At 48.5% G+C, this 19,511-nt stretch overlaps 1 protein-coding gene across 1 annotated transcript in view; it reads right to left on the bottom strand.

Annotated features, from left to right (window-relative positions):
• MCRIP2 (MAPK regulated corepressor interacting protein 2) overlaps positions 1-18,643 on the bottom strand; it is a 136,785-nt gene extending 118,142 nt beyond the window's left edge. The window contains exons 1-2 of the mRNA XM_086941281.1: positions 18,320-18,643; positions 17,603-17,708 (exon numbers count right to left, since the gene is read on the bottom strand). Coding sequence (XP_086797407.1) covers positions 17,603-17,708; positions 18,320-18,371 — 158 coding nt within the window. The 5' untranslated portion in view covers positions 18,372-18,643. The remainder of the gene's footprint in view (positions 1-17,602; positions 17,709-18,319) is intronic.
• Positions 18,644-19,511: the final 868 nt, after the last annotated feature.

Below are 19,511 nucleotides of genomic sequence, written 5' to 3'. Positions count from 1 at the left end.
GTATTGGGCGTTGGCGTTCTAGATGTTGTAAAAGGATGTGAGAAAGTAGTCCGCCTTTGCTTTGCCTGACATCTCTTTTTCTCCTAGGTCTTTGGCCCCCAGTAGCTGGATACAAAAGGAGGGTGTGGATCCTGGGGCACTCTTTTGTTAAACGGGCTGCTGTAGTCGCTGCGCGTCAGCTTCGTGGGAGATCTCTTGGCTTCAGCAGTCTGACACATGAAGTCTCCTGGCATGGCGCGGGGGGCATGCGTTGGGGCGGTCTCTTTCCTGCCTTGGCTTCTATGGTTTCAAAGGGTTGGGGGGGCCCTTCGGATCTACTGGTGCTGCATCTTGGAGAGCACGACTTAGTTTCTCTATCAGGTTTGACTTTGCTACAGTTAAGGAGACATGATCTCGAAGTCATCAGGACCACATGGGTGAGCACCATGGTGATATGGACTGAGTTCGTGCCTCGATTGCAATGGACTGGGGCAAGGAGCTATTCCGCCATGGAGCAGGCAGGACGCAAAGTGAAGAGAACAATACGACGTTTTGTAATCATTTATGTATATACAGTTTGGCTCATCATAATTGGCAAGTTTCAGAGAAGCATTTATTATGTGAGGACGGGGTCCATCTATCTACATTAGGCATTTCTTTTTCCTTCTGGAGCTCAGAGATTTAATTGCCACAGTTCTTCAGGTGCAGTTGTGGGGTGCTCCTTCCCTTCCTTCTTTGGGTGGGGCAGGAAAACGCTAAAGGTTTTCCTGGGTGGCGGTTTTTGCTAGTGGGGTGGGCAGCCTGGAGCGGGTTGGCCATCCTGAAGGGTAGCTCGTTGGGTAATCCTGGGGGTATTAGTCAAGAGTTAGTTTTGGGTTCTGTTAGGTAGGGAGTTTAGGCATAATGTGTAGATTGGAATTTTATGATATAAATAAATAATGAATGTGTTCAAGAAATGTATTATGCACCTGTCTTAAAATAAAGTGGCCTTTCTTGCTCCTTGAAGAAGTGTGGACAGTGATTTCTTGCGCGAGGGGCGACCCAGGGAGAGCCAGGCGCGAGCTGGTCTCTCCCTGGGTGCGTTCGCGCGAGAATCAGGTAAGCAGGTGGGGTTGATTGGGGGGAGGTAATAAAGGGAAGTCAGGCTGGCGGTTGGGCACGGCGTTAGCGGGAGGCAAGGGAAGGGAGGTTCTTTTTGCCCCACCCACCCTCCCTTTATTCCTTAGTTAGGTTTTACTTGGCGGTGCTCTAGGCGCTGCTCTGGTCTTCGGGCCTTGCCACTTTTAGGACAGGTGTCTTTGTTCTTTTAGGAGGCGGTTTTTGCTAGTGGGGTGGGCAGCCTGGAGCGGGTTGGCCATCCTGAAGGGTAGCTCGTTGGGTAATCCTGGGGGTATTAGTCAAGAGTTAGTTTCGGGTTCTGTTAGGTAGGGAGTTTAGGCATAATGTGTAGATTGGAATTTTATGATATAAATAAATAATGAATGTGTTCAAGAAATGTATTATGCACCTGTCTTAAAATAAAGTGGCCTTTCTTGCTCCTTGAAGAAGTGTGGACAGTGATTTCTTGCGCGAACAGCCACCATTTTGTAAAAGACGACACTGTATTGTAGCATGTAGGGACAGGGAGCTAGGTTTGCTGCCCGCGATAATGGTGGGCGAGGCAGCATGGACAACGGCTGTGTGGCTGAGGTCTTCCGCATGATGCCGGCCGGGAGGACTTGCTGTCAGCCGGCACGGGCGGAGTTAGTGAGAGCAAGGGCAAAAGTCATCAAGCCCGGAGAATGTTGTTGAGATTGGCGGCAGCATGATGACGTACTCGCCGCCATGCGCAAATTCAGCCCGAGCTGGACGAGGCAGGGGACGCGCTTAGCTGGGGCTGCCTAGGGCCCGTGGGGGGGTCCCTCTGCAGAGGAGGGCATCACAACCATGAAAGGTCGCAGTTCGGCACAGCTCGAAGTGCTGCAGTGGTAGCACCCTACTGGCACGGGGTAGAGAAAACACTAAGGGCTAGATGTACAACACATTTTCCGATGTACAAACCCTATTTTGCGAGTCGATATTAGGCAGGGGAGTGCCAAGGGCGTCCCTTCCTAATAGCGAGTTGCTTGGGGGATGTACAATTGTTTTGCGACCAGAAAATGGTCCAAAACAATTACAGTTTACCTCCTACTTCAAGTAGGTGGTAAGCCAGTCGCAACCGGGAAGGGGTCCCCAGGGGACTCCTTCCTGTTTGTGACTGGCAGCAAAAACGTTTTTTAAGAGCTGGCAGTGGTCCCAGGGACCACTGCCTGCTCTTAAAAAACAAACGTTTGATTTTTCTTTCTGAAACGCATCCCGTTTTCCTTCAAGGAAAACAGAATTCGTTTAAAAAAAAGTTTCTTTATTTAAAAGCAAACACAGCCATGGTTGTCTGCTGTCCGAGCAGGCGACCATCCCTGTGTTATTGCTCATCCCCAAGGGGTTGGAAATTGCGACCTGCCTGAAGAATATTGATGAGACAGGTCCATTGCAACCCCATTGTCAATCGCTAATTTGTCTGAGACATATTAGTACATTTCATTTTGCACGTCCCCAATTGTGAGTCGCAATAAATAAATAAATAAATATCGCAATTAGAGACTCACAAAGTGAAATAGTCGTACATGTGGCCTTAGGAGTGCTGAGGGGAGCATAAGGCTGGACAGCAAACGGGGGGGGGGGGCAGCGTGGAGGTAGGGGGTTGGGTTTGCTTGGAAACCAGGCCACCCTGTCTAATGCGTGAGGTGAAGCGCAGGTGCGGGTAATGCCTGGGGAACTGCAGGGGTCAAGGGTGGCGCTGGGGAGGGCGATGTGTCTCACTAGGCACCGGCATGGGTGAGACAGGTATGAGGGGCCCTGGAGGGGGTCTGCGGGAAGTAAGAAGCTGTTCGACAGGCCCTGTATATGGTGCAGATTCAGGGGTAGGGCAGACTTCACTAGAGTGCAGCAAAGGTGTGGAAGAAGGAAAGGGGGTGGCCAGATGGGGAGACGACAAGGTGAGTGTATGGGAGGGGTTAGCAGGTAAAAGGGCACAAAAGGGCTAGCCTCTCAGGGTCTATCAAAGGAAGAGAATGTAGAAGGGAAGGGGCTTTGGTTGCGGGGGAGGCTGCGCAGGGCATGGCTGTTCTGTCTGTGGCAAGAGGGTTAGAGGCAAGGGCGGAAGGGGGTCACTGGGAAGAAGAAGATGGGAGGTTCTGGAGCAGTTGCGGGCGATGGGCATAGGTGGCTCATCTAGAGGGCCAGTCAAAACAGGATGAGGATGGTCCCAGCACATCGAGTCTTTTCACATGTGATTCGGTTGCAGGTGCATGCTTCGGTACCCCAGGTGAAGAGAAGGTATGCTCTCGCACAACCACCTTTGCGTTGGTGTTATACAGCAGTGGTCTGGAATAGGCATGGGACAGCCTCCCCAGAAAAATGATGAGGTAGGTCTACTGTGGCCTCTCAGGCAGAAGATTACTGGCAACGCCCGCTTGGTGGCATGAGGGCAATTATGGGGAGATAGTGGTGAGATATAAGAGGTAGATGGTGTGCATGAAGACAGTTGGTGGGCTCACGATGTGGAAAGGGGGGAACTAATGTCGCATACAGGTTGGTGAAGTGAGGACTTGGGTCAGCGCAGAATGCAAAGGATCTCGGGACAGAAGAACACTGGTGAGGCAGCAGGCTTTGGTGCTGGCACGGACCTTGAGACCAGGTTAGACTAGTGAAATGGATCGTCCTGTTTGGGTCACACTGGGGTGGAGGGGACTAGAGAGAGGACACTTTGCGAGATAGACCTGTCAAGGGAAGACCTATATGGTTTCAAAAGGGGTGGATAGCGACAGAGGTGGGTCAGGGCAGGACATGGGATAGCAATTGCGGAAGAGAATTTACTTGGCTGACAGAGGGGTGGGGATGGATAACAGTGGAGGACAGGAAACCCAGGCTTAGCTAGGGATGTACAGCAGTGAAGCGTGTAGAGTCTATTCTATTCATATGGATTTGTAAAGCCCCTGGCTACCTGTGAGGACTTCCTGTGCTCTAAAGGAGAGACGGAACAAAGGGGCCGGGCAGAAAGGGGTACAGGGTAGGATGCCCCAAACGACAAGGATGGAAAAGAGAAGGACAAAGATAAGAACGAGAGTAAGGAGCTCAATGTGAAGAAACTACCCTACATGGGAATAACAAAGCCCTTGGGGGCACATCATATGGGGGCAGAGAAGGAGAGGATTTGGAAAGGGGAATACATCAAAGTCTTTAAGCTTCTGTACAGTGGTGTAATGAAACTTGAGGGGGGGCCTGCAAAATACATGGACTGAGGTGGACACCCTTGGCCCCCAGGTCCACGGGGGATGCAGGGCCTATGTCATGCGAATGCTTCTGCATAGTGAAGTGCGGGCTAAGGAAGGGTCTAGGAAAGAGGAGTATGAGTTGTCAAAAAGGCCCAGGGTGCTGTCAACATAGAAAAATGTACAACAGCATTTTTGGTTTACACTAGTGTATATTGTGAGAAGTTCCCAGAGTGTTGTGTAGCTTTGTTTAAATACATGGGTGATAAGGAAAGCGCACATCACATTTGGAGGTTATGCGTGGGTACATTATGATAAGGAATTTCGAGCAAGGCTGGCAGAGGACGCAGAGGGGAAGTGGGGTGAATTTGACAATGATCTATGGCTGTGTGGCTCACTGGTTAGAGGCGGCAGACCTGAGAGCAGAGGACGGCCCGGGACCAGGGTTTGATTCCCGGCACGGCAGGTTTCTGGACCAGGGTCAGTGGACTCGATAATTCTCTCGCCTCGGTGCCCACTCTGGTCAGCGATCACACTCGGCAACTCTGGGCATTAGCTTGCCTCATCTTCACTAACGGCCCCACCAGACCGCCGGGGATGCCTGGTCTCACCCTGGATATACCCATTAAGGGACCATCTCTCAGGGAAGCCAGGAAGGGTTTCGCAGCGGTCGAAGCGCCTTGGGACCCTCCGGGTAAGTAGTGCGCTATATAAATGCCTATACATTTACATTTACATTTACACTTGATGGGAAAGGAGAGGCCAGCACCCACAGTGTTTATGGGCTGTGGGTTGTATATAGTGCAACGTCCTTTCATGGGCATCCCACCAGAGGGGAAGGGGCAGAAGGAAAAGGACAGGCTAGGTAAGGGGAAGCTTGTTCAGCATTCAACAGAGTATTCTGCGGGAGGGAATACTATAGGTTTCAACATGAATGTTCCAAGTTGGTGGCCAGATACCCTCTCATACATTTCAGGGAAACGCAGAGGGGGGGATGCAAGGGGCACAAGGTTTTGTTTTGGCAACCTCAAAGTCAGAGAGGGGGTAGAGGGTCACAGGAACCTTCAGTAAAAGACTTGTATGCCCATTAAATTGGAGAGACTGAAGTTTTGGCTATAGTGGTAAAAGAACGATTACATTGCACGTGTATTATGGGAAGGCTTTCACAATAGATTTGAGTTGCGCTATGGAGAAACGTACCAGAAGGTGGGCTGAGAATCTGTAGTCATCGAATGCACACCCAGGGGGGGTGCAAGAAGATAATGGAACACAGAGGTTCGGGAGTGCAGGATAGCAGGCCCTTTTGATGACAGGCCTATTGATAGACTTATAGTTTCATCCATTGGGGTGGTTCCAAATAAAGAGTCAGGGCAGTTCAGGATCATTCAACACCTTTCATGCTCAAAGGGCTTCTCTGTGAATGATTATATTTCTGATGACTTGTCCACAGTCTTGTACTCTTCTGTTTATGTGCCCATAGACCTTGTGACTGCATCTGGGAATGGGACATTAATCGCAAATAGGGAGTTAAAAGCAACCTTCGCTGGCACATGGTATGTGGACACGGCCCTGTCCATGGGATGCTCAGTTTCCAGTGCCCTATTTGAGAATTCAGTTCATTCTACCGTAGGTGTTCACGTTTGCTAAGGAACACAGCACAGTGACGCATTACTTGGGCAATTTCTTCGTTGTAGGCGCAAATGGCTGTGTGGACTAAATGTTGGACAGTTTCAGGAAGCTCATTGCGGATATCGGAATGCCTCCGGCAGAAGAAAAGACATTAGATCCTGACACCACAATGACGTTTCTGGGCATTGAGCTTGACACAGAATGCATTGAAGCAGAACTTTCAGAGGAAAATAGAAGGGAAACAGTGCTTCTCTTTGACACAATGTTGTCAAAAGACAAAGTGAGTGTGTGGATGGTGCAGGTATTGTTGGGGCATCTAAACGTTGCATGCAAAGTAGTCAGGGCGGGTAGGAAATTCTGCAGGTGAGTTGGCTTGGCGTTATCTTGTTGGTCATTGTCTCACCAGAGGCTTCGGTTGAAGGCCGGAGTGAAGGAAGGTTTTAAGATTTGCCGTTTTTTCCTGGATCAGTTCAATGGCATTTCGCTGAAAGGTTTTGGAGATGTGGCAAAGTGGAATATCCAGATATATTCAGTTGTGGTAGGTGGCTCTGGATTTGGCCTGTACTGGCTAGGGCATTGGAGTGTGGAGCAATGGCCGGAGTACTGGAAGGGGGGAATGGAGGAGCATAGCTTTCTTAGAGTTCTTTCCCTTGGTAGTGGCGCTGGGCCCATGGGGAAATAAATTTGGGAACAAAAAGTGCTCTTCAACATTGACAACATGGTAGTGGTGCAGAGAGTCAACAGGCAATCTGCCAGAGATGTGCTGGTTTTTAAGTTTTGGAGAGTGTTAGTACTGGGCTGCCTGAGACAGAATATTATGTTTAGGGCGCGACATCTACCCGGTTTGGACAATGGCTTTGTGGACGCATTATCTAATTCGCAGAGGTTCCCTGGACTTGCTTTGTCTGCAGATCAGGAGAAGACGCTGTGGTGGATAGGTGTGTGATGTTGCTTCAGTTGGCAGTAGGTTCTCCAGCACAATTCACTAGAAGGGCTTATGAGCAGGCGTGGTCAGGGTTTTTGGAGATGGGGGCATGCAGGAGGGGCACGCAGGAGTCTTGGTGCAGGACTGACGTTGCGATCGGTTTCATTATGGACGTGATCGAGAAAGGTTGGTGCCAAGTTACCATTGCGAATAAGTTGGCCAGCATTGTGTTTGTTGCTAAGTTGCTGTGGGGTCCCCATCAGAGGTCGAAATGGGGACAAGGATTTTAGAAGGTTCGGTGGGAGAGAAGGGAAATAGGACTAGAAAGTGTAGGCCACTGGTGTGGTCCAAGTTGTGCAGAGTGATGCCCGCCCTGCTCACATTTTACCGCAATATTGGGGGAACAGTTGTTTATGTTACTCATGTGTTAGATGTTTTTGGGGCTTTATGCATATCTGAGCTGCTGGGGTAAAAGGAAAAAGGGGACGGGTGTGGGAGAAAGTGCAGCTGCAGGAAGACAGGGTTGAGATATATATCAGTAGGTCAAAAATGGATCAAAGAGCACAGTGGTCCAGAGTGCTTCTGAGGGCTTATCCCATTAAACATTTTTGCCCAGTATACTGGAGATTAGGTGCTGTAGCACCACCTCAAGTTCTGACACGGAAGTTTTCAGGCACCAGGATAGTTCAAGAGTTACTACTTTTCAGTTTCTGTCGGTGGTGAGGAAAGCATTACTTTGGGTGGGGCTGCCGGCAGCTAAATACACAAATGCCGATTTGGAAGTTTAACCGCTTCGATGCTGATGACGGCCCCCAGCCGTCATGCATTACGGTGGGCGTGTGCTGATGACAGCTGGGGGCCATCATGAACCCACCCACTACGGAAAACGCTGCACAGGCGCAGAATCGCGGCCGCGCCCAAGGGGTTGAAAGCAACGGAGGCTCACAGAAGAGTTTGGTCCGTTGCACAGATACAACAGATAGGGAGATGGTCATCTAACTGTTATAGGACAAACGTGCTGCAGGGGGGGTGCTGATACATCGCGGGCCCTGTTAATGGCTTATTATTTGTTGTAGGTTTTGTTCCGGCCCAGAACCAGAGCATAATGACAGTTTGGATCCTGGAACATTCATTCGTGAAGTGGGCTGAGAGACAAGCAGACACCAGGAAACTTGGATGTCAGTTGGGATTTGGAAATCAGAATGCTCAGGTACACTGGCATGGGAAAGGGGGTATGCTGTGGAGAGAATTGTTGCAGACTCTGAACAGAATACTGGGAAGAGAAAGATGTCCAGATGTGTTACTTGGGTGAGAATGGCCTGGTGAGGAGAAAACAGTTGGTGTTGATGAAGGCCATGAAAGCAGATATGAGGAAGGTGATCAGCGATGCACATAGTATGGACTTGCAGCCTTAGTCATGAAGGCTAAATCGGCTCGCAAAGGGCCGGATTCTGAGAATCCGGCCCTTTGCGAGTGCGATTTTTGCTTTTGGGATTCAGCATCCCAAAAGCAAAAATCGCTAATTGCGATGTCGCAAATGTGCGAGGAAATGACATTTAAGGAATCTCTATTTGAGATTCCTTAAATGCTATTCAACATCCTATTTCAATTTGCGATTTCGCTATTTCTAGGCGCAATTTACCGCGAGGTCAGACCTCGCGGTAAATTGCGAAAACTCAGAAAAATGCATTTAAATGCATTTTTCTGAGTTGCATGTTACACACACACATGTCCTTTGGACATGTGTGTGTGCAACACCTGTGTCACAGATCATTTGAGGGGTGCTACAGGGTGTCCTGTGGACACCCCTGGCACCCTTCAAATCGCAATCTTATTTGCGATTAGCTAATTGCTAATCGCAAATAAAGAATACTCCCCATTCATTCCTATGGGCCTTTTGGCCCATAGGAATGAATGGCGAGTTATTCCTTATTTGCGAATAGCAATTTGCTAATCGCAAATAAGGAATCAGTAGGAATCGCATTTTATTATGCGATTCCTACATGATTACCGTTTTGCGAGTCCTTAATAGCGAATCGCTATGATTCGCTATTAGGGGCTCGCAAAACGGCCCCTTCATGAATAAGGCTGATAGTTAATACCCAAGAAGCGGTGGGCAAATAGGCCAGCTCTAGAAATAAGAGTTCAATCTGAGGTGCACTCCTGTATTTTCTCCAATGAAAATGCTTTTTAACACTATTAACCAGTGTTGCTACCCTGCTACGTGTGCTATCAACACACGTCAGTCATGTGCATCAGTGATATATCAAGACATTCGACTTGAATGCAGTGTGCACTGTTCACAATCAATTAATCATATCAATCTCATTAAACACAATACTCCAAATACTCTATTTTACATCACTTTTTTAATCTCTATTTTTGATCTTTGTTTTTTATGAATCTACGTTACTTTCAATACATAATATACCATCTGTAAAATTCATTGACAAGCATGAATTTTCATCAGATTTTTGCACCTTGCAATGATACAGTTTATCTTGTGCAATACATCATGTATATAATCATCCTGGTTGATTCATGCCCAGTGCATTTCGGGACAATTAAGTCCCTTCTTCAGGGGAAATCCTAAAACAAAAAAACACTTATTTCAAACCATTTTCATGAAGTACAAGGGTAGATCAAAAACCATTAGCCAAAGTGATGTAAATAGAGTATTTAGAGTATTGTGTTTAATGAGAATGATAAGTTAATTGATTGTGAACAGTGCACACTGCATTCGAGTCGAATGGTTTAATATATTACTGACAAAAAGGCCAGCTGCCATAGACAGAGCCAGGAGGAAAATTAACCCCTTCGCTGCGGCGGCTATTCCGCGGCAGCTCTAAAGGGGCTCCCATGCTGGTGACACAACCGCTCCGTCACCTTTCCGCGGTCGCGCTGTGCTCATGACGGAGCGGTTCCGTCACGGTCCCGCCCGCTTAATGGAACGCTCAGCGCAGACACGGAATACGCGCCGCGCAGGCATGCCGTGACGGAACCGCTCTGTCATCAGCACAGCGCGACCGCGGCTGGTGACGGAGCAGTTCCGTCACCAGCAGGCGAGGGGTTAACGAAGAAGTGCAGAAGATTTTTAGGGAGGAAGAGGTAGGGAGGTTGGTTCACCAGGAGTTAGGTTATTTTATGCTTCCGTTTATCCATGGCGAAAGGGTTCATTTGTCTATGATGGGTATGAGCTGTATTTATTGCAGGTTCGGGAAATATTGGTGGAGGGGTTGTGGCTTCAGTGGTAGAAGCAGCAGAGGGATAGATAGCGAAGAAGCACCAGGATACGGTAGGCAGTTGGTAGTATTTTACAGGGGGTGAGGCAACAGAAGAACCCCTGTAGGGATCCTTCTAAGTGGCGGTTTCCAGAGAGGGTTCCCAGGATTAGAAGCAGTTTAATTGTATTTGGGGTGGGTGAATCAGTTCAGGGGGGGATGAGGAATGTGTTTCACCAGCACAAAGCAAGGGAGGAAAATATGTCAGTTACAGGAAGTTCATTAATTCAGGTTGGAAAGTCTTGGATACAGTGATAGGCAGTTTGAGTCGAGGGAGTTGGGGTTGAGGATATTTAGGGGCGTGGTTGTAGGACAACCAGTAGGTTACTCATGTATAGAGAGGAGGTTAGATGTATAAAGGCATTGGCCTAGGGTCACGGCTATGTGATGGGCACCTGCCTCAGCAGGCCTTTCCACACTAAATATTTGTCAGTCGTTTTTGCTGTGCCCGTCAGGAATTTTGGTAGGTGTACAATATGGATGGGTAGACTGGGAGCTGCAGGATTTATAGGAGGACTAGCAGGTGTACAAAGGGTTACTTGTTCATCGGAGCGTGGTGGAGGGAGGTCAGCAGGTCATCGAGCAAGGTCAGTAGAGGGCTACCAGGCCAAGCCAAGGGACAGGGCTGATTCATGGAAGGTGGACGAGACAACAAAGAATAGTTGAGGTGATACTTTTCCAGTGAGGAATATTTGTATGCTAATATAGCAGGAGGTAGACTAAATTTGAATGAGTTATATATAATACTAATTTCTGTTAAGTTTTGTCATGGTACTCAGACTTCTTTTCAAGAATGGCCATGATATGATGAGGTTGGCTCTTAAGTGGATGGTTTCTTTTCTAGGGAATAGCTAACAGGAGGTTTGGATACCCCCTTTTGCTTATGGCAATAAGGAGATAACATTTGGCGCCCGCCAGGGTTCCGCCCACTTTGTTTACTATCTACCTTAACCCTCTTGCCATCTTGGTCAAATCATTTGGCGCCAAGATAACATCATGTGCGGATGATACTTAGATTCTTTTCTTTTGATTAAGGTGATCATATTGCCCCTTATTTCATAAGGCCTTTCCTGGCTGCTGTGTTTGTATAAACAGCTGGTGTGTAATGCTACCAAGCCTGAAATACTCTTTTTGGGCACACCAACTCCTATCAATTGGCCGGCATGCTGGCCGGAAGGAGTACCCCTTCCAGCTTCTCGTACGAGGTAGAGAAGAACCTTGGAGTCAAATCTGATAATCGGTTCTCTTTCCAACCACAGATTAGATCGGTGGTTGGAAAGTATTTTAGGCGTCTCCGAGCACTGAAAAAAGTCCTGTTCTACTTGACTTTTCCAACCAGGAAAACTGTTATTCAGGCCCTCATTAGTTCTCAGTTGGACTGTGCCAACACTCTGTATCTTGGACTGCTGGACTATGTCATCCACAGACTACAGGTGGTCCAGAATGCTGCTACACGACTATTACTTACTCTTCCTTTGGAGAAATTGAGTCTCACTTCCATTTTATTAATCTTTATTCTGTTTACACATACACCCTTATATATGTACACAAAATAAGAGCGACGTAATTTACATAATACAAAATTAAATATAGCAATTAAAAAGCGACAATCACATGCCTCAATGCCCTCTACCAACAACTGAATATAGGGACTGGAGTATGGCAGCACAGGCCATAAGAACTAGGAAACAAAAACCTACTTCTTGTCCGCCATGTTAGTATTTATATTGGCCTAGTGCTGCTCTCACATGATCCGATCAGTTCAGTGCAGGGCACAAAAATCTTTGTTCGGGTACAGCCCTGAAAACTGCACTTGTGAGAGAACAGTTAAATGATTAAAAGTAAAGGGATTCTCTTGTGTGTCAGATTTTATCTTCCTAAGTAGAACAGTCTTAAAAAGCCCTATGGATGTGTGCTTAAGTTATGGAGGGGACATGGCTTGCCGCGCTCGCACAGCAACACAGTTAAAGACATCCTCGTTATTCAACTGAAGTAATGCATTGTAAGTTTCTCTAAAAATCATTAATGTGTAACTTCTTAATTAATGGTAATAGAATGCTTTTGGTATACAGTGAATAAAATAAATAAATAAATAAAATAATACATTTGCTAAACATTAACAAATGTAATGTAGATTGGCCCGGACCTCCCAATACATGGACAGGGACAAGAGTCTACGTTTACTTGAGAGCCTAATGGGAAGTTTAGCATGTACTTTATTGTGCCTTCCCAAAGGCGAAACAACAGACTGCTTTCCCAGTGACCCATAGGACTAGTCATATAGCTTTGGGGTGGGACGTGCCCTCCCTGGTTTCTGGCCAGATAGGCTGTTCCTCTAGATTTGCTGGACTCCCTCTTCAGTCTCTCCGCATGCACAAACTTAAACCAGCAGGCCTGCAACTGTTTTTTACTAACAGTGTGAGAACCCCTTGGGTTCTCGAACAATTCATTATAACCTATTTTGTGCATGCATGATTCAATATACTTCCGCCATGGAATTTTACTGCCTTTGTCACAAGAAAGGCAGTCTTTTATAATGTCTTTCATAAGGGCTCCCTCTGTATTATGCAAGATTGCAAACCAAACAAGCACTGGCTTTGCCAATAGGTTTCGCATTTGGAAAGTTGGAGCTATTGGTTTTGTAAATGACATTTTATATTTATATATTGTTATTGACAATGCCAATAACGATATATAAATATAGAATGTCATTTACAAAACCAATAGCTCCAACTTTCCAAATGCGAAACCTATTGGCAACGGCAGTGCTACAGAAAGTAGCAAGACAAATACAGGCAGCAGCAGGGTGCACACAGACAGCAGCAGAGGACATAAAGACAGTAACACAACAAAAGAAAGGTAGCAGCAGGACTCACAAGAGACAGCAACACAACAACTACATTCAGCAGGGCTCATAAAGTCAGCAACAGCGAACATACAAACAAAAAATATAGACAGCTGCAGGGCACAAACAGAGTAGCACAGCAAAAATATGTGGCAGCAAGGCAAATGCAGACAACATTAGGGCACATACAGAGAGCACCACAACAGATTCAGATAGCAGCTAGACACATACAGACAGGTGTCATGCACACACAAAGAACAACATAACAAATACAGGCAACAGCAGGGCACATGCAGACACCAGCAGGACCCATACAGATAGCAACACAACAAATACAGATAGCAGCAGGTCACACACAGAGAGCAATACAACAAATACAGGCAACTCATACACAGAGAGCAACACAACAAATACATTTATCAGCACGTCGCACGCAGAGAGCAACACAGCAAATACAGACAGCAGCAAGGCACATACAGACAGCTGCAGGGCACACACAGAGAGCAACACAACAAATAGCGGCAGTAGGGCACAAACAGACAGCTGCACAGCTAAGGCCTAGGAGTCCCGGTATCCGAATGACCGAGGTATGTACTGTTAGAAAACAAATGATATGGACTGCAACACAACATGCAGCAGCACAGAGAGCAGTGCGGTGCACTCCATAGTAGGTGGCAGAATTCTTACCTTTTTACAATCACACTCAGTTACGGTGACATATACCACAGAGCTTATAACAGTGCTGCTACCTAGTTACAGCCAACACCACGACCTGATACTACGGGCTGCCCCCTAAAACTGGTGCTGTCCCCTGAGCCACCTCTGGAAGCGGCGCTGGTGCATCCTGCAGAGGAGTGTGCGCCTCATGCAGTGATTGGTGCGAGCACCTATGCTGGTCCTGTGCCTCCCGCTGTGGTAGCCCGTGCATGCCCCCGGAAGAGTGATGCTCAAGTGCGTGTGCTTGTATGTCTGTGTCTGGTCTTCTATCACAGTGATGCGTTTTGTGAGTCTTCTGCTGAGGAGTGTGTGTGTGTGTGTGTGTGTGTGTGTGTGATGAGAGTGGGTGGTGTTATTTGTATGTGGTCTCTGCAGAGACAGCAATACAGGAGAGGGACAGTCACACAGGAAAGACGACGTTGTGCAGCAACGAGTGCACAGAAGCACATGGTATAGGAGTGATGGAGAGCCTGAGGGTGTGGTGGTTAAGAGAAGCATACAATGGCCTTCCCCGATCATTTTGTCTGGAGGGAAAGCGGCCGCAGCCCTGCAATTTACACGCTCATAGAGGGAAACTGTGGCGAGCAGACTATGACGTCTCACAGACAGAGGCAGCCTGGCGCTTTTGCAACCGAAGTGCTTGTCAGCATGTGTATCCTTATGGCAAACGTGGAAGAGCCGAGTGTGTGTCAGAGGCTGGTTGTGGCAAGCGAGAATAATTAAAACAAGAAGCGGTGAGGGGACTGCTCACACCGCGAAGCGGGGACGGGTTAGGGGGACAGGCAAGACACACCATGAACTCCTCTCACTTTCAAGTCAAAGTAATTAGAGAAGAACAAGATTCATAGGCCTCTTTAATAGCGTGCCTGGAGAGAGTGAGAAAGAAAGAGCACTCTGAGGAGGGCTGGTCAAACACTATCAGGAAGAAATAGTAACCCAAAACGAGAAACATACCAGTAATTGGGCGGTGCTCCGTGGGAGGAAACAAAACACAACAAGCTGCGGGCGGGGGAGAGCTCCTGGCAAATGGCCTCGCAATTGCTGGCAAATGGCCGGAGGGAAGCCGGATGGGGGCGGGAGAGCTTGGTGAGGGGGCGGGAATGCGAGCGAGGGGAGGAGAAGTGTGGCAGGCGGATTAGGAAGATGTGCAGAGGGAAGCCTGATGGGGGCGGGAGAGCCTGGTGGGGGGGGCGGGAATGCGAGCAAGGGGTGGAGAAGTGTGGCAGGCGGATTAGGGAGATACGCGTGCTTGTGTGGTCACGTGACCCGCTTTTGTGGTCACGTTACTCACATGCACTGTGAAAAAAACGCAGTGGTTTGACGAGTCGATGGAGCACTTGAATTCTCGCCTATTACATTCGCAAGCGAATGATAATAGGCGAAACCTAAAAAAGCAGTAGGCGGGCACTAAACGGCACCCCCATGATCTTCCCACAGAATCTATGCTAATAAAATTGGATTTTAGGACATTTGTCAATTCTGCAGACTTCAGCCCCGTTGGTAGCAATGGGGACACTGATCTGTAGATCTGAAGTAAGGGGACTAATGTTCTCTCTATTTCCTGGGGCGGGGTAAGCTGAGTAACGAGCCTATTTGTCTAGAAGACAGTGGAATGAAGGCTGTTGCTACCTGGATAAAAGACAGCTGCCTCAAGCTCAACTCGGACAAGACCGAAGTACTCATCCTGGGACCTACCCCTTTAGCCTGGGACTCTTGGTTGTCAGCCGCTATGGGACCCCCTCCCAACCCGACGGACCACACACGCAACCTCAGCATCATACTGGACTCATCGCTCACAATGAACCGCCAAATCCATGCAGTTTCCTCAGCCTGCTTCCACACGCTCCGCCTGCTTCATACGACATTCAGATGGATACCACAGAATCCAGAAAGATAGTCACCTACACACTCATCACCAGCAGGCTGGACTACGGCAATGCACTCTACGCCAGCGTCACCCAGAAACAGCTCAAGAAACTACAGAACGTCAAAAACGCAGCAAACAGACTGGTCCTCGACATCCCCCGCCGCAGCCACATCACGCAACACCTAAGACAACTCCACTGGCTCCCAATCAACGAGAGAATCACCTTCCAACTCCTAACACATGCCTACAAAAGCTCTCCACAACGAGGGGCCAACATACCTAAACCACAGCCTCGCATTCCACGTCCACGCCAGACAACTCTGTTACACCCAACTTGCCCTAGCCTCTGTCCTCAGGAGCTACAAGACCAGAACCGGAGGAAGTTCATTCTCCTACCTCGCCACCAACACCTGGAACACCCTGCCCCACCACCTCAGGCAATCCACGTAGCTGATCCAATTCAAGAAGGACCTCATGACCTGGCTCCTCCAATGATCCTCCAGCCAGAGGGCCTAGCAGCAGTCACCCCTCCCCCCCCCACGACTCCCAACCCCCGCCTTGAGACCCTCAAGGGTGAGTAGCCAAGCTTTATAAGCCCCTGATTGGTTGAACTGTGGGAGCACACGCCAAAACGTTGCATCTTTCCTGCCTCCCAATTCGGGTAATTAGATAATACATCAGCAATGACAGGAATTACCAAACAGTTGTCGGCTCCGCCCCCTAATTGCTGCTGCCCGCCTCCTGCAGTGTTCTGGTTTCCAGACAGGATCAAATATATCACAACAGACTATGGATGCGTCATCTGTGAACATGAATGCTCTCTCTGAAGTCAATTTTCCAACGGGGCTGCCAGTACCAGGGAGGGACGTTCGTTCACTCGTGACTTGGGAAATAAAAGTCTCCGGAACGAAAGGCATTTTGGCACAGGGAGGCAAGTCAGTCAGACTCCAGCGCGGAGGCGGAGCACACTCCTCTGAGCCCCGCCCCCTCCAACCATGTGGCAATCAGAGGCTGTCGGGGCAGCCTCGGGGCAAGGTCACCCGGCGGCGGCAGGGGCTGCCATGGCTGGGGGCGACTGAGGACTGACAAGGCCGTATCTATTTCATTACAGCGCTCAGTGTCGCAGTCATGAAGCTTCTCGGCGCTGCAAACAGTACGAATTGCGATTGCCTCGGGAGGGTGGCTTAATTGAACTTGGGGTCTGCTGGTTGCACACGGACTTCCGTAGGAGAGGCATTAGCCCACTGAGATATCATATCCGACAACAAACACAGCCATTGGAGGAGAGCCAAGGTTACCCTGAAACACCAGCCATACGGAGAAGCAACTCGGAGGCATATAGTGCTTGTCGTAAATGTCCCGTAGCTTCGCAGCACCATAAAAATACTACGCGGCATTAGTATTGAACTGAGTTTTATTCACCTCCAAAGTATAAATGGTGTATGTGGAGCAGCACGTGGGCAGGAAACGGTACGAGATCAGGGCAGCGGGCCCACAAAGATATTTACAGGAATCCCATGAACCCACCCACCTATCATATGTCTGTGGTTGGAACCCAGGGCCAGCACTGTTCGCATAAGTCACCAAATGCGGCTTAACGAAAACTTGGAAATACATTTACTATCTTACAGAGGATAACAAGGTATCGCAGAGCGCTAACAGCAAGCGCATGAACCCTCTGAGTTACCTTTCCGGCTTCAACCCACCCAGGAGAGCGCCCCCATCATCATCAGAAGAAATGTCACCAAATGAGGCTTAAAGAAAACACCGAAGTACCTTTACTATATTATCGAGACAGGCACTCGAGAACAAGGATTCGCAGAGCGCTAACAGCAAGCGCACGAACACACTGAGCTACCTTTCCTGCTACAGCCCCCTCATCAGCTGAACAAAAGGGGATTCCACAAGAGCTGTCACGCCCTTCCCGTGCGGATTGCCGGGATCCGAGGGCATGCGAGGACTGCAAGATGGTGAAGCCCAGGACGAAAGACAAGGTCACCCTGGGTGGGGGAGGGTGGAGGCTGACAGCAGGCATGGGGATTTAACGTCGAGCAGGGGGTTTCCTCTCACCTGTACGAAGAAGAGGAGAACGATGCCACGGTGGAAGGCGATGACGGGTCTGCTTGTTGCCTGCCCTTCGGATCCACTAGCTTGCTGTCGATCTGTTGTGTTGGACCTGCAAAGGAAAAAGCACGTGTTAGTGGGGCTGGCCCGAAGAGCCGGCTACAGGCAGGACGCGGAGCCTCCCACTTGCCCCCCCCCCCCCCCCCTCCCCGTGTTCTGGAAACACTCGGGGGCTTAGACCTGTGAGCACAACACATGATCTATCTGAACATACAAACAAAAGTCACAACTACATGCATTTTTACATGTTAAACCACTTGAACATTCCCAGCGCCGCCTGCACTGGCTGACCCTCTGCATGGAGCTGAATTGGAGTAAACCATTAACAGCCCACCCGATTACACATTTCAGGCCGAAGATAAAATAAGTAATTTCGTGGAGAAATGACAGAATTATGCATGATAGCTATAATGATTCATTTTACTTCGATTTTTTAAAAAAGGCGCTAAGAACCGGGTGCAAATCGTAGCGCTACTCGACCTTGCCAGTTTTTGAAGCGCTATACAAATACATTGATCGGACTACTCAGAAGGACTTTTGTGCCTTGCATTGGTGTGAGAAAGCGCTATAAAAGTACCAATACAATACGGACAATAACGTCAGCGACAAAGTTAATCAAAAAGCATTTGTGGTAATTGCGCCGAAAAGTGTGAGAGAACTTACCTGCCCTCCTCTGTGTGGCCAGCTTGCTGGGCCCCCTGGTGATGGTGTACATGGTGAGGCAAAGGGCACAGGCACTTCAAAGCTAGTGTCAGGAACAGCAGCGAGGGTCACAGGGAGCAGGTTTCAACTTTGACAAAGTCTGTATTCATGCACATATGTTTGTCTGGGTATGTGACTCCCTGGGGAGAATCCCTACCGGTGCTCGTTCCTCCTGCCCCCTTCCTTCCGTCGCAGCATCACCTCTTCACCAGGTCCAAGGTGCCAGGTGCCCCTGTCTGCCAGCTGCCACAAGTGCCCTGTGAACAAAACTGCTCCCAAAGTCACTTTGCTAATGCTGGGCCAGCCTCCCTGCCATGCCCCTTTAAACAGAGACATGTGGTTGCCCGTGCCCCACCCCCTGCTCTTAAAGGGCTAGTCGCATCGCTGCATGGCAAGTATTGCATGCTCAATCGGTATAGACCTTTATGTGCTGCTGTCACCGAATAATTGCACAATTTGTCTTCCCCAAAGCCATCGCCTGACATGGCGTCGTGCAATGTAATGGGTTTGTATTTGTTCAACTTCACTTGTGATGTATATTGTGTGTGTTGGTCTTGCATTTTTAATGTAGTGTATTATGCAGGGCACAAGTCCTAAAACAAGCATTTACAATGCAACGGTCTCGCCTTTGTAAAAGTTAGAGCTATTGGCATTGTAATTGACAACATTTTTATTTAAGTGTTGGTTTTGAAAACATATAAATAAATGGCATTGTCATTTACAATGCCAATAGCTTAATCTCTCGGAAATGCGAGACCTATTGCATTTGCACCCACACACACACACAGAGACACACACACACACACACCCACACGCACGCACACACACACACACACACACACACACACACGTGTCAATGCGTTTGTTAAATCCCAGAACAAAAAGAAAGGGGGGGCAATTATAATCTAGCCTATTTCATGTGCTCTGCCGTTTTACAGACTAGCGTCACGAGTCTGGGCAATCCATCAGAAGGGCTGACATCTTTGTCTCACAAATAATATTTCTAGACCGCACTTAATGCTTCCGTGCATTGATTTCCGAGCACTGTATATAACTGACAGGGTATTTCTATTACAGATTAAAATGAGAATGTCTTCAGTCTGTAAGGTACCTACTCCTGGGAGTTCTGTGTATCGTGCAGATCAGTGGTCCC

This window comes from Lissotriton vulgaris, chromosome 10 (genome assembly GCF_964263255.1).
Source record: "Lissotriton vulgaris chromosome 10, aLisVul1.2, whole genome shotgun sequence".
Lineage (NCBI taxonomy): Eukaryota > Metazoa > Chordata > Amphibia > Caudata > Salamandridae > Lissotriton > Lissotriton vulgaris.
This window is presented reverse-complemented; position numbering and strand designations above follow the sequence as displayed.